Here is a 14,903-nt window from a genome sequence, read left to right as displayed (position 1 = left end):
CTCCGTAACAAATTGAGCACAGCAGCTGCGTGAGGCTACCCAGAGATAAGACAGGGGCTATATTCCTTTTGCTGCTCAAAGTAAAGCAGCCCAGTGGTCCCACAGAATGAAGGTATTTGAAGAAATTAGGCTTTATTATCCGATGTTAAGAATCTCTACTGTCCACTATTTTATTATATTGTAGTGTTAAGGATAAAATACACTTATAGTTCATACAAATCTGAAATATCTGAGCCTATGATCTACCTTTTCTCTTTGGTGGTTTTACAACAAGTAGCTCTCATACATTCCCAGTAAAGTGAACAGCCTCAGATGACACACAGAGATTAAACAAATCCTTCTACACGTATGTAGCGCCCTGCTCCTAATGGGCAGACACTATTTTTAAAAATTTAGTTGTCTGATGCCGCAGTTGGGCTCAGTCTATTTTTTTTCCTAAAAGTTCTGTTTTTTGTGCCAGTCCAGCTGGGTTTCACTGGTTCCCACTTGACCGTAGGCGTCGCGGTCACCGCCGGTAAGTGTGAAAATGCAGCAGGCTGGATGTATTGAATACTACCGCTTGCTCAAAAATAGCTCAGTGGGAGTGTCTACCTACCGTGCATTCTGGGAGAGTGTATTTATAAAAAAAAAAAAAAAAAAAAAAAAAGGTACCAACACAATTTTTTGGTGGTTCTTTTCCGCGGTCCGCTATCATAATTTCATGGCACTCCTGGCCTGGGGTCTGACTGGCCCAAGGCTATGCAACGGAGTATAGGCCCAGAAAAGCCTTGGGGCCTGCTGATCCACAGGTGGTCCTGTGCATTCTCGCCTGCGGGGAGAAACCAACAAAACCAGAGGATCCAGGGGAGGACTTTTCTAGTCGAGGACCGAGCGCAAGGCTGGCGTCTCTGGAGGAGCCTGGAACCTCAGTTAGAGGACACAACCCGGCTCAACAACCATACCGTATCGTCGGGTCGGCTGAAAGAAACTGGTACTGTATGGTAGTTCTCAACTCTCAAGATTTCTTAAGTTTAATTGACAAGTCTGTGGCAGAGACTTTGTTGAGCATCTCATCAGCTGCTAGGTCAAATGAGAAGGGCCTATCTGATGGTTGCTGGATTCAGTCTGTGGAGCCGTTTGTCCTCTGGATCTGACCAATACCTCTAACCCGCAATTACTAGGTGCCTGAACTCCCCCTTTATCCTCTGACCCTCTATTGAAGGACTTTTTGTCGTTATCCTGAATAAATGTTAAAAAAAAAGGACTAAGTGTCAGATTCAACATCATTTGGGCTACTTTCCAACAGGACCCCTGTGACAGAAGGGAGCAGGTGAGGCAACGGTAAGCCCAAATAAAACCAGCAGCTCCTTCGGTGGTCAGTGCTACACATGTATCTGCCATCTTCAGCTTTATATACTGTTTAGAGAGCGCACGTCCTGTTGAAATTCTTTCAGATTCACCTGTGGGTGTGGATTCTTGCCATACACCGAAACATCCGATTGAAGGAAAGGTACACAACCCCACCTTCACATAGGCAGAGATGTGCTGTGACTAGACAAACTCTGCTAATCTACTTATAGCACCCACCATGACACAAAATTCAGGTTGGTTTTATCTCTGTCTGAGAACTAGTCAGAAGTTACCATGCTGATAATAGAAGAAAGGAGCAGGAGAAAGCCACAGAATTTAGGGCTTTGAAGAGCAATAAGACAACACTGCAGATATATGTGCCCAGCTCAAAATTTCACAAAATCTGGTTTAAGCCTAATCTATGAAAAAAAATCTGGCTGCAAAACTATTTATTTTTTCACCTTAGCACCCAGTGACTAAGGCCCTTTTCACACAGGCAGACTGGATGTCAACTAACATGTGTCCGTTGAAAACTGCCAACATACATTTCTGTCCACTAAAAACAGATAGCATCTGTCTGGCGGATCGGACGACAGTCAGATGGAAATGAACAGGTGGTCCGTTTCCATCCGACAGACCATAGAGGACTGTGTTCATGTCCACGCCACTTACGGTATGTATCTGTGAAAACGTCTTGTGCAATGACCAGTGAGAACCATCATGCACCGACACTGAACGTTTTTACAGCTACTTCTAGGGGTATCTGACATTTTTCCTGCTACTAAATGCACCTCCTTGTTGGCTTATGTGTCCATGCATGCAGCATTTAGTGGCAGAAGCTTTGAGGTAGGAAGACGCGTAATAAGTGTTAGGCATTTTTTCTGCAAAAACCCTGCTGGATTCTAGCAGTGTTTTTTTTTTTTTTTTTTTTTTAACCACTTTCAGACCGGACCATTTTGCTGGTAAATGACCAGAGGTCTTTTTACACTTTGGCACTGCGCTGCTTTAACTGGTAATTGCGCGGTCATGCAATGTTGTACCCAAACAAAATTTGCGTCCTTTTCTTCCCACAAATAGAGCTTTCTTTTGATGGTATTTGATTGCCTCTGCGATTTTTATTTTTTGCGATATAAACGTAAAAAGACCGCAAATTTTGAAAAAAAATGATATTTTCTACTTTTTGTTATTAGAAAAATCCAATAAACTCAATTTTAGTCATACATTTAGGCCAAAATGTATTCAGCCACATGTCTTTGGTAAAAAAAAAGTCAATAATTGTATATTTATTGGTTTGCGCAAAAGTTGTCACATCTACAAACTAAGGTACGTTTTCTGGAATTTACGCAGCTTTTAGTTTACGACTGCCTATCTCATTTCTTGAGGTGCTAAAATGGCAGGGCAGTACAAAACCCCCCAAAATGACCCCATTTTGGAAAGTAGACCCCCTAAGGAAATTGATAAGAGGCATGTTGAGCCCATTGAATATTTTATTTTTTTGCCTCAAGCGATTGAATAATGACAAAAAAAAAATTTTTTTTTTTTTTTTTTACACTAAGTTGTCACTAAATGATATATTGCTCACACATGCTATGGGCGTATGTGAAATGACACCCCAAAATAAATTCTGCTGCTTCTCCTGAGTATGGGGATACCACATATGTGGGACTTTTTGGGAGCCTAGCCGCGTACGGGGCCCCGAAAACCAAGCACCGCCTTCAGGCTTTCTAAGGGCGTAAATTTTTGAGTTCACTTCTCACTACCTATTACAGTTTTGAAGGCCATAAAATGCCAAGATGGCACAAAACCCCCACAAATGACCCCATTTTAGAAAGTAGACACCCCAAGCTATTTGCTGAGAGGCATGTTGAGTTCATGGAATATTTTATATTTTGCCACAAGTTGCGGGAAAATTACAAACTTTTTTTTTTTTTTTTAACAAAGTTGTCACTAAATGATATATTGCTCACGCATGCCATGGGCATATGTGAAATGACACCCCAAAATAAATTCTGCTGCTTCTCCTGAGTACGGGGATACCACATATGTGGGACTTTTTGGGAGCCTAGCCGCGTACGGGGCCCCGAAAACCAAGCACCGCCTTCAGGCTTTCTAAGGGCGTAATTTTTTGATTTCACTCCTCACTACCTATTACAGTTTTGAAGGCCATAAAATGCCAAGATGGCACAAAACCCCCACAAATGACCCCATTTTAGAAAGTAGACACCCCAAGCTATTTGCTGAGAGGCATGTTGAGTCCATGGAATATTTTATATTTTGCCACAAGTTGCGGGAAAATTACAAACTTTTTTTTTTTTTTTTTTTTTTTTCACAAAGTTGTCACTAAATGATATATTGCTCACGCATGCCATGGGCATATGTGAAATGACACCCCAAAATAAATTCTGCTGCTTCTCCTGAGTATGGGGATACCACATATGTGGGACTTTTTGGGAGCCTAGCCGCGTACGGGGCCCCGAAAACCAAGCACCGCCTTCAGGCTTTCTAAGGGCGTTACAGTTTTGAAGGCCATAAAATGCCAAGATGGCACAAACCCCCCCCAAATGACCCCATTTTGGAAAGTAGACACCCCTAAATTTAGGGGTACACTAGTGAGACTAGGTAATAAATGGCGGGTGCCCTGAAACTATAAAAAAATAACTAACCAACCAGCGTCACCTGTAACAGTTATATGGTGATCACTGGTGAAAGGGTTAACTAGGGGGCAATTAGGGGGCTTTATGCGGTAGTATATGGGGGTCCCTGGCGCTATAAAAAGCTGCAGCGAACCTAAATACCTACCTGCCTAACTAGCGTCACCTGTGACACTAATACAGCGATCAGAAAAACGATCGCTTATTAGGCTGGGTTCACACTGGAGCGATGCGGGAACGCCACGAATGCGCGGCGGGTTCCCGCATCGCATGCCTCCCGGCGGCAGTTCACACTGCCCTATGCGAACTGCTGGGAGTGTCAGTGAAATGTTACTGACACCCCCAGATCAGTTCGCATATCGCAGTGCGATCTGCAAACTCGGATCGCATGGTGTGAACACCCATGCGATCCGATTCTGCTGCGGGCCAAAAAAAGGGTCCCGTGCGAATTTGCGGCGGGTGCGGCGGGTGCGGTGAATGGCTGAACTCGAATCGCACAGAGATCGGATGTGATTTGCACTGCAGTGCGGTGCGAATCACATCCGTTCTCATAAACCGCTGCAATGTGAACCCAGCCTTAGTGACACTGGCGACGGGGGGTGATCACGGGGTTAAACCTTTATTGGGGGGGTTAGGGGGGTACCTTAGAACTAAAGGGGGCTAACCCTAACTGCCCTAACAGTTATTAGTCACAAATGACACCCGCCGGGTGATCAGGGGGTTAAACCTTTATTAGGTAATAAATGGCGGGTGCCCTGAAACTATAAAAAAATAACTAACCAACCAGCGTCACCTGTAACAGTTATATGGTGATCACTGGTGAAAGGGTTAACTAGGGGGCAATCAGGGGGCTTTATGCGGTAGTATATGGGGGTCCCTGGCGCTATAAAAAGCTGCGGCGAACCTAAATACCTACCTGCCTAACTAGCGTCACCTGTGACACTAATACGGCGATCAGAAAAATGATCGCTTATTAGGCTGGGTTCACACTGGAGCGATGCGGAAACGCCGCGAATCCGCGGCGGGTTCCCGCATCGCATGCCTCCCGGCGGCAGTTCACACTGCCCTATGCGAACTGCTGGGAGTGTCAGTGAAATGTTACTGACACCCCCAGATCAGTTCGCATATCGCAGTGCGATCTGCAAACTCGGATCGCATGGTGTGAACACCCATGCGATACGATTCTGCTGCGGGCCAAAAAAAGGGTCCCGTGCGAATTTGCGGCGGGTGCGGCGGGTATGGCGGGTGCGGCGAATGGCTGAACTCGAATTGCACAGAGATCGGATGTGATTTGCACTGCAGTGCGGTGCGAATCACATTCGTTCTCATAAACCGCTGCAATGTGAACCCAGCCTTAGTGACACTGGCGACGGGGGGTGATCACGGGGTTAAACCTTTATTGGGGGGGTTAGGGGGGTACATTAGAACTAAAGGGGGCTAACTCTAACTGCCCTAACAGTTATTACAGTCACAAATGACACCAATGCAAAAAAAAAAAAAAAAAAAAAAAAAAATGACATTGGTGTCACTGTGACTGGGGGGCAGGGGTAATTGGGGGGGTGATCGGGGGGTAAAGGGGGGGTGTGAGTGTGCCTGGCATGTTCTACTGTGTGTGTGAGTGTTGGTGCAACTTACTGATCCGCTCTCCACCGTGTCGGAACGAAAAATACCGACACGGAGGAGAGAATACATCACTTCCTCTCCTGTGTTTACATTACAGGAGAGGAAGTGATGTCACCGGGGATTTCTATTCGTCGGGAGCGATCGCGAGGGGGTGGCCATGAATGAATGGCCGTCCCCTCGTCCGGGATCGCTCCCGCACGAATACCGACCGCCGCAGGCACCGGGCGGGGGCCCGATCGGGCCCCCGACCCGCGGGAGGCAAGGGACGTACATGTATGTCCTTATGCCTGCCCGTGCCATTGTACCGACGTACATCGGCGTGCGGCGGTCGGCAACTGGTTAAAGTCCCGTGTGCACAAGGCCTTAGGCTAAAAGACTGTAGACACTTTATCATCCCATCCTTTTACAAGCATTATTAAAAACATCCCATTCCAAATTTATGGGCATGAATAAAGCCACCCCATCCTGCATTGTGCAGCTATAACAGCATTTGTGAGGTCAGGTACTGATGTTAGGCTGCAAGACCTGTCATGCAATTGGAATTCATCCCAAAAAAAGCTGCTCATTAGCATGAAGGTCAGCGCTGTTGTACAAGCTACTCAAATACCTACACACCAAGCTTTAAAAACCATGTCTTTGAGGATCTGGCCGTGTACAAGGGTACAGTCAGGTTGAAACAGAAAAAGGTCCTACACCAATCTAGTGCTGCAAAGTTGAAAGCACGCAAATGTGTTTGCTGCTGTAGCAATTAACAGTAATTTTAACTGGAAATACTGGAACTCAATTTGGAGGGGTAACCAAAACTTTTGCCCATGTAAACTACAGTAGGTGTGCTCATGTTTGGCAATAGTGTCTATGGGAACCATTAATTGCAGAAGAATAAAAAAAAAAAAAAAAGTTACCCACAGTAACTACTAGAAACTAGCCATTTTGTACACAGCACTATGGCAATACCGAATCTGGTTACCATGAGGACAATACTTTGCCCAGTGCAGTTGGTATAAATCACTCTTATTCATCAAACAGATAAAATTAACTTAAAAATATATTAAAAAAAGTAGTAACAAGGCTAAAGAGCAATACATTTTCAAAGATCAGAACTGACGTTTTATTTAATGTGACTGCATCAACACTATTTGCTGAACAAGCTTTTTTTTTTTTTTTTTTTTAAAGAAAACAAAAAAACAACATCAGTAAACTGCAGATTTAAGTAACAAATGCATACAAGTACAGTGAGTGTACTTACCCACAACCTGTTGGCCTTGCCATACACAAATACATCACACACTCTCAAACGGATTTGGACATCCCTAAAAATTGGTAAAGCTGACATATGGCTCTTTAGGAGCCAACAGCACTGCAGACAGGGACAGCTCTCGACAGAGGACTCGGGCAAAGTGTTTAGGGATCGGAGTGGGGGAAACAGGTATTGGAAGGTATTTTACCTTAATGCAGAGAATGCATTAAAGTGAGTAAACTCCCATGCATGAATTTTACCTATAAGGAAGCCTTACTATAGGCTTCCCTATAGGTACTGTAAATTTCTTACATTTACTGTACATGCAGCCATTGATGTCCACAAACCCTGAAGGAAATCTGAATGAAGATGGAAGCGCCTTCAGTGGTGACAGTATGCAGCTGGAAAACTGTTTTCAGGTAAGTTTCACAATGCATAATGTGCCAATATGTGATGTATACTAGCACACCCCACCACACCTTTATAGCCACTAACTGTCATACAGAATGTGACCGTAACAAACCCAGCCCACAAAAGCTAATTATTAAATGAAATGGCACCCACCACCAATCAATGGACTGATTCAAAGAATGGACACACCACAATGTCTGGTATAATGTTTTATTACAAAGTTTCTCCACAATAGAACCATTAAAAAAAAAATCCCAATGACAAAAAAGGGACATATAAACCCAAAAGCATCTCTCTTCATATCCCCCCCCCCTCAACTCCCACAGTTAGGTTAAAAGTATAAACCCAAATAGCAACCCCTTTGAGGTAACAGCTGCAACGGCTTCCCCACTTCTAAAATTTTTGCTTCATAAAACATATTGGGTAGATTTAGCAGCATTATCCAAACAGGGAATCCCTGAAGAGTGTTGGGAAGTTGGGAGCCTGCATGTCCCATTCCCAGGAAGCTATGACTACCTTAGCTGGAAGACACCTGGGCTCCCCTCTTTCACCAAACTGATCCTGGGAACAAGGATGTAGTAGCCTTCAAGGCATAAAAAATAAAATTAAAATTAAAAAGGAGCAGACTGAACATCATCCAAAGATCATACAAAGAATCTACTGTACCAGTGCTCCTTCACTGACAAAATGGTGTACAACAGGAAAAGGGTTCATGTAGGCTTCTTGCATTAAGAGGAAAGCTGAGTTTAAGAATAAACCACTGCCCAACACACACAAGTGGGGCACAGGAGTTAATACCTAAACATACAAAGAGGAAGAAAGAAGGCTCCTCGTCTAATCTTTCTCTCTCTCTCCATTCAATATAATAATAATTTAGCCTGGGTAGGTCATTCTATTTTATATAAGTATCACTGTACAAAGGCATATATAAAATATATGACCATAATGATCGATTGGTCTAGAGATGTCATCCGAAACTCAAAAATGTCAGGCAGTTTTGGTCTCTTCTTTTACCCTGCAGGAGGTAGAATGGAAAAAAAAAAAAAAAAAAAAAACCATCATTAATGCAGTCAATGGCATGTACCACAACAGAATAGAAGGTATGGAATCTATCGAACACACATTTAACATGGAATCGAAGCTGAAATCTAAGCAGATATAATGATGCTGCCAAATCACGTACTTGTATATTCATAAATAAAACACCTTTTAAAATGCAGCTAGTGTAAGCACCTAAATGTCATTTGATGAAGGGGAACAGCAAGGGCTAGCATGTGAAGAACATGCCGATAAGAGGCATGAGCCAAAACAGTATTGCCCAATCAGTACGCTGGGGTCGAAAAGTAACTGAGTGTAGGTTTCTGGAAGGACTGTATCTCAGGACTGGCTGTACAAAATTACATATCCTTTAACAGGAAAAATAAGCTCATACACACTCCAACACACATACACTTGTGTTTGTAGCAGTTTGCTGGGCTGCGATAACCTTACTCGCACACGTCACAGTAGCAGCGCAGCACTCTCAATGGATGGCATACTCCAGCATGCTGGCTATTTAAAGCGCAGTGCACCGATGGCGTCACTGAACTCTACGTACATGGACATCTCCTAAACGGTACACGTTTAGGAGATATTCATTGTACCTACAGGTAAGCTTTATTATAGGCATACCTGTAGGTACAAATTAATAAAGGAGGACTTTATTACCACTTTAAAAAGCAACATGCAATCTCCCTGCAGCCGAGTTTTAAAAAAGGTGCAGAAACATTTTTCCTGCATAAAATGTAGGTACAGCAACCAATTCAAATGAATGGGCTGCCATTCTCACAAAAACTTGGCTCTCAGATCCATAGCCCGGAGTTCTGCTTTAACCACTTAAGGACAGCCTCACGCCGATGTACGTTGGCAGGGCTGGACACAAGCACGCCGCCACGCTCCCAACCCGGTCCTGAGCTCCGTGACATCAGCGGACCCGGTCGCCGATGGTGTCCCACGATCGGGTCACAGAGCTGAAGAACAAGGAGAGGTCTATGTAAACAAAACTCTTCCCTTGCTTCCGTGTGGCTGTCACCGATCGTCGCCTCCCTTTTATAGGGAAGGACGATCAGTGACGTCACATGCCAGGCCATGCCCCCCCGACAAAAAAAAAAAAAAAAAAAAAAAACACACACACAACGTTATACATAACACCTACACTGCCCCCTAGTGGTTAACTCCTTCACTGCCATTTACACAGTAATCAGTGCATTTAAATTGCAATAAAATAGCAAAAAAAATTTCCGGTGTGTCCGCCATAATGTCGCAATCACAATAAAATGATATATACACACACACACACACACACACTATAAGACTATCCCCCATTTTGTAAACGCTATAACTTTTGCGCAAACCAATAATCACTAATTGCGATTTTTTTTTACGTATCGGCCTAAACTGAGAAAAAAAAATATTTTTTTTAATATATTTTTGGGGGATATTCTAGCAAAAAGTTAAAAATAGTGAATTTTTTTCAAAATTGTCGCTCTACTTTTGTATAGCGCAAAAAACAAAAAAAAACAAAACAAAAAATGCAGAGGTGATCAAATGGCACTAAAAGAAAGCTCTATTTGTGGGGGGGGATGGCAAGTTGCACGACCACGCAATTGTCAGTTAAAGCGACGCAGTGCCAAATCGCAAAAAGGGGCTTGGTCCTTTGGCTGCAAATTGGTCCGGGGCTTAAGTGGTTAAAGTGTGGTCCTTACCGTTTAACTTCTGGTTTATCTTCTTTTAGTTTGTCATCCTCCTTGAGATCTGCAAAGTTTTAAATATACCAGAAATCAATTCTCCTTTAAGAGACCCAAAAATGTCAAATGCAACACATTTTTCTATTTGTTCTCACAAACATCTATATGCAGATTGAGATACAGAAAGAGAAAATAAATACAAAAATTTGTAATGTAATATATTATATATATATATATATATATATATATATATATATATATATATATATATATATATATATATATATATATATATATATATATACACATATATACACACACACATATATACATACACACTCGTTTTGCTATGAACATGTATATATCACAGTATTTATCGCGTATAACACGCACTAACACCCCCCGCCCTAAAATCAGGGTAAAATCGTGGGTGTGCGTGTTATATGCTGATCCCCTGTTTATTGTGAGCCGCCGAGATACATAGCCGAGTGTAATCTGCTCTGCTCAGTCACGCCCAGTCCCGCCCTGTGTTGAACATAAGGGACAGGGCGCAACTGAGCAGAGAGGACCCAAGATCCTATCTCGGCGGTACAATTTTTAAACTGCAAGGCTGCATATCAAAAGTTATAAAATGTATGTATGTATGTATGTATGTATGTATGTATGTATGTATGTATACATAGAGATATATACATAGATAGAGATATAGATATAGAGATATATATATATATATATATATATCAGGAGCCTGTAAAGCAGGGATATGCAATTAGCGGACCTCCAGCTACTGCAGAACTACAAGTCCCATGAGGCATGGCAGAAAACCATTATTACATGTAATGTTATTTCTGAGAATCTTTCAGACAGCTACATGAGAGACGATTGGCTTGGCCTTCAACAGGAAACGCAAACCAGAAAGAAATTAAAAAGCCCCCCCCTAAATCCCTGATTTACAGGAAGAGCATTTCTAGATAAAAATACAATAATTACCAACACATCTGGGTAGGAATATGGACGCCGACCTTGAAGATTCTCAGAAATACCATTACCAGTAAGTGTAACCTTTGGTTTTCCTCTTCCAGGACAGCTACGAGAGGAGAAACCCTTTTTTTTGTGTGGGGGGGGGGGGGGGAAGAATGAATGCCTGCAACACCTTCCTTCCAAAAGGACAAGTCCTGGCTGGACAATTCCAAATAGATTTTCCGAAAGCATGGCTTGAGGCCCATACTTCGGTATTAGAGGTTTATTACACCAAAGCACCTGCCCTCTTCTCCTGATGAGGCCACTGACCTTAAGGAGCTCCAATTCTAGCGGGTAGCAACTGTTCAAAAGTGATGAATGCTGAAATAATATCTCCAATCCATCAGGCTATGGTACTCTAGGAGGCACTGAGCCCTAGATAGGACCACTAAATACAACCATCTTTGTCAATCTAATTTCCAGAAAACACAAAAAGGGCCATCACCTGTACATTAAAGCGGAGGTCCACCCTAAAGTGGACCTTCCACTCATCGCAACCCTCCCCCCTCCGGTGCCACAATCGGCACCTTTCAGGGGGGAGGGGGGTGCAGTTACCTGGATAATCCAGGTAACTGCACCCACTTCCGGGAAAGCTCTCTGCGGAAAGGGGCGTAACTTACGCCCCTTTCCGCAAGTGCCCGCCCCTTCCCGCAAGTGCCCCGCTGCCTGCTGGGAAACACACAGATCCCAGAGGCAGCGGGGAGCGTCCTTATTGCGCAGCGTGATTCGCGCATGCGCAGTAGGGAACCGGGAAATGAAGCCGAAAGGCTCAATTTCCTGATTCCCATACCCAAGATGGCGGCGGCAGGACCCGACAGACGACCTAGAGATAGGCTTCGAGTGCCGACATCGCGGGCGCGCTGGACAGGTAAGTGTCACTATTTTAAAAGTCAGCAGCTGCAGTATTTGTAGCTGCTGGCTTTAAAAAAAAAAAAAAAAAAAAAAAAAAAACGCGGAGTCCCGATGGACTCCTGCTTTAATGGTACTGGGCAATAAACCACTTTTAAAAACTTCTTCCTAGAATTAATCTAGCACTGTAGGCATTGAATATGACTGCATGTTTTTTTTTTTTTGCCAAAGATAAAAATCTCTTCCATACTTTACAGCCAAGGAAAGGGGTAGTAAGCCCCCTTTCTAAACATTCTCTTTTCCCTAGAATCCTCCTCTCAGCTTCCAGGCCATCAGGCAGAAGAGCCAAGAATCTAGATGGAACACCAGGTCCCTGTGATAATAAATCCAGACAACTGTAGAAGCAACTGAAAATTAAGCCAGAGACTTCAGAGTGGAGACCCAGCTCTTGTTTTGGACACATGGGGCTATGAAACGGAGTTCATCTTGGTCCTGATGATCTTCCTGATCACTAGAGGTAGCAAAGATACTGAAGGAAATCATAGTCCATCCTGAACCTCTTAAAAGGCATAAAATATTTACCTACCAGCTATTCATCAGTCTAAGATGTACATTGGTAATGTATATTAATGGTATAATTTGTAGGTTTGTACAGACAGTCTACAGTAGAATACATCAGTGCCAGATGTTTGTTTCTTTGAAACAAAGCAAGCCACATGGCACTGCACAGATAATGCATGACCTCCGTTTGTAGGCTAAAAGCTGACACCTCCTGTGAAGAAACTACAAATCCCACAATCCCTAGGACTTCCAATCTAGATTAGGTGCAGGAGAAAGCAACAGTTTACCATGCTGGAAGAGATAAGTTAGTTTGTTTCTTTTTTTTTTTTATATCAGGAAATGGGTCCACACAAACCAACAGATTACAAACTTTCCACATAGTTTACAGATAGCGAAACAATATCTGAAGTACAACATCAAAAATCCGTTGGCATCATCGCCAAGAAGATAAACAGCAGTATGTGGATTCGGGATTTCACTTCGTCCTGTGGTCTCACTTCCCAGGTTCTTTTTAACTAACTAGGTATCCCTATCGATACCACTGCCAGTGTAGGGGGGGGGGGGGGGATAGGTGAAGCGTTGGGGAGGGAAGGACAGAGGGGCGAAGAGAGGACAAGGGGGTAAAACGAGTATGGGGTACAAAGGGGGGAGGGAATGTAAGAAGGGGGGGAAGCAAGGTGTGCTACCCAATCATGGAGTACGCATAAGGTTAGTTTGTTTCATAAAACATTTGTGATGCACAGAAATGGCAAGGCATGCATGACCCAAAAGAGGTTGCTTGTCCCTCTTGTGAAACAAGGACAGGGTAGGTGGGTCCATTTATGGACATAGGGAGATCATTTAGCCATGACACTGCAAACTGCAGCTACCACATCTGAATTCACCATTACAGGGTAAGGCAAACAACTGAAAGTTTACAAAACAAGTAAATCAGCTCCCCCACAAAAGGGCACTATAAAAACAACTATACAAATTGCAGATTCTAATCCGGGTTATAAGCATTTCTTAAAGCTTTCTATAATAATTAGAAAGCTTAAAGTGGTTCCTTCTGTGTGCAACCCCCCCCCCCCCCAATACTTACCTGAGCCCCATCTCAATCTAACAATGTTGCAAGAGAGACTTAGCCAATCAGGAGGGAGAGTCCCAGATGGCCGAGCCACACAGTGGGCATCACTGGCTCCAACTGCTGTCAAAGTCGGTAAACCAATAAGATAGAGGGGGCAGGGCTGAGCCACAGCTTTTTGTCTGAATGGACACACAGGAGCAGTGGCTTGGCTGCCCCCATAGCAAACTGCTTGTTGAGTGCAGACAAGGGGAGGATCGGGGATGCTTTGTAAAAAAGCACTGCACAGAGAAGGTATGACACTGTCATTTTTAAATAAAGGACTGTAATCTCACTTAAGAATGTGGAGGTTGTAAAATTTTAACAGGCTAGACTACCTTAATAATAAGAGTGGAAAAGCATTGCCATTTGGGCTTCCCTGAGGAAGTACAGCTCTGAAAGTAGAGGTTGACCCCAATCTAGTCTGCCCAGGAGGCTCCTCCTCCCCCCATCCTCTTCCACTAATGGTACTTTTTTTTGGGGGGGGGGGGGGGGGGGGTAGAATGGAGCGGATACCTAGTTTTGACCCTGGCCGACGATGTCACCCCATCAGGACAGGGGGTGGAAGGAGATCTCCATTTTGATCTGCAGCTCCTCCCGCCCCTTGCCCTGCTGATAGGACGACACAGTCTGCCGGGCAGCAGAGGAGCCAGGCGAGGACACCCAGGCATCGCTGCACAGTAGGTGGTGAGCAGCGACCGCGGTCTGTAATAGCTCTCTGTGGACTGATCGCTGCTCACCTCCTACTGTGCAGCCCAGTCATCAACGGGCTGCGAACTGTCAATGGTCCACGGGTTGGGGACCCCTTGTGTAAACAGTTTTAAAATGTTTGTTTGTACTTTAGGCTCTCAGTGTATCCTGTAATGGTTCCCTATTTCAAAAGGCACTGAAGCTAAATGTAATCACTACACTGGCTCTTAAAGAATGTGTGGCACTAGAAATGCTGTCTTCGTGGAGCCCAATTGAAATATCTTGACCACAGAAATGCAGGCGTTATAAAAAAATAAAATAAAAAAAAAGCAACCCTCTGATATTTGAATTTGTTTTTTGATTTTGTTCTACTAGCGAATGGGAAAAAACACATTTGGTGAGGTTCCTTACCTTTCTTCTCTTCGCCATCTTTTTCATCCTCTGTTTTGGCACGCTTTACCTTCTTGAAATTGGCAAGATTCCTACGTCCTCCCTCACCCTCATCCTCTGAATCTGAAAATTCCTCATCACATGCAATTCTCTTATCTGAAGATCGAACTGAAATAATGAGAAAAATAAAAAAAATAAAAATAAAAATTGTGAAGAGTGCACAGACTTAAACTGAAATCTTCAACCATCTTAAAACATAAAAAAAAAAAAAAAAAAAAAAAAAAAAGGAGGTGTGGAGGGGAAATAAGGATAAT

General features: G+C 43.5%; 1 protein-coding gene across 1 annotated transcript in view; it reads right to left on the bottom strand.

Moving 5' to 3' along the window:
* Positions 1-7,447: 7,447 nt before the first annotated feature.
* The window catches only part of HDAC1 (histone deacetylase 1), a 43,215-nt gene continuing 35,759 nt past the window's right edge, over positions 7,448-14,903 (bottom strand). Inside the window, exons 12-14 of the mRNA XM_077482004.1 lie at positions 14,611-14,757; positions 9,996-10,044; positions 7,448-8,266 (exon numbers count right to left, since the gene is read on the bottom strand). Coding sequence (XP_077338130.1) covers positions 8,239-8,266; positions 9,996-10,044; positions 14,611-14,757 — 224 coding nt within the window. The 3' untranslated portion in view covers positions 7,448-8,238. The remainder of the gene's footprint in view (positions 8,267-9,995; positions 10,045-14,610; positions 14,758-14,903) is intronic.

This window comes from Lithobates pipiens, unplaced genomic scaffold (genome assembly GCF_037356315.1).
Source record: "Lithobates pipiens isolate NorthernLeopardFrog02 unplaced genomic scaffold, aLitPip1_a1.2 Scaffold_16, whole genome shotgun sequence".
Taxonomy (NCBI): Eukaryota; Metazoa; Chordata; class Amphibia; order Anura; family Ranidae; genus Lithobates; species Lithobates pipiens.
The sequence above is the reverse complement of the archived record's forward strand: the minus strand, read 5'-3'. Positions and strand labels throughout refer to the sequence as shown.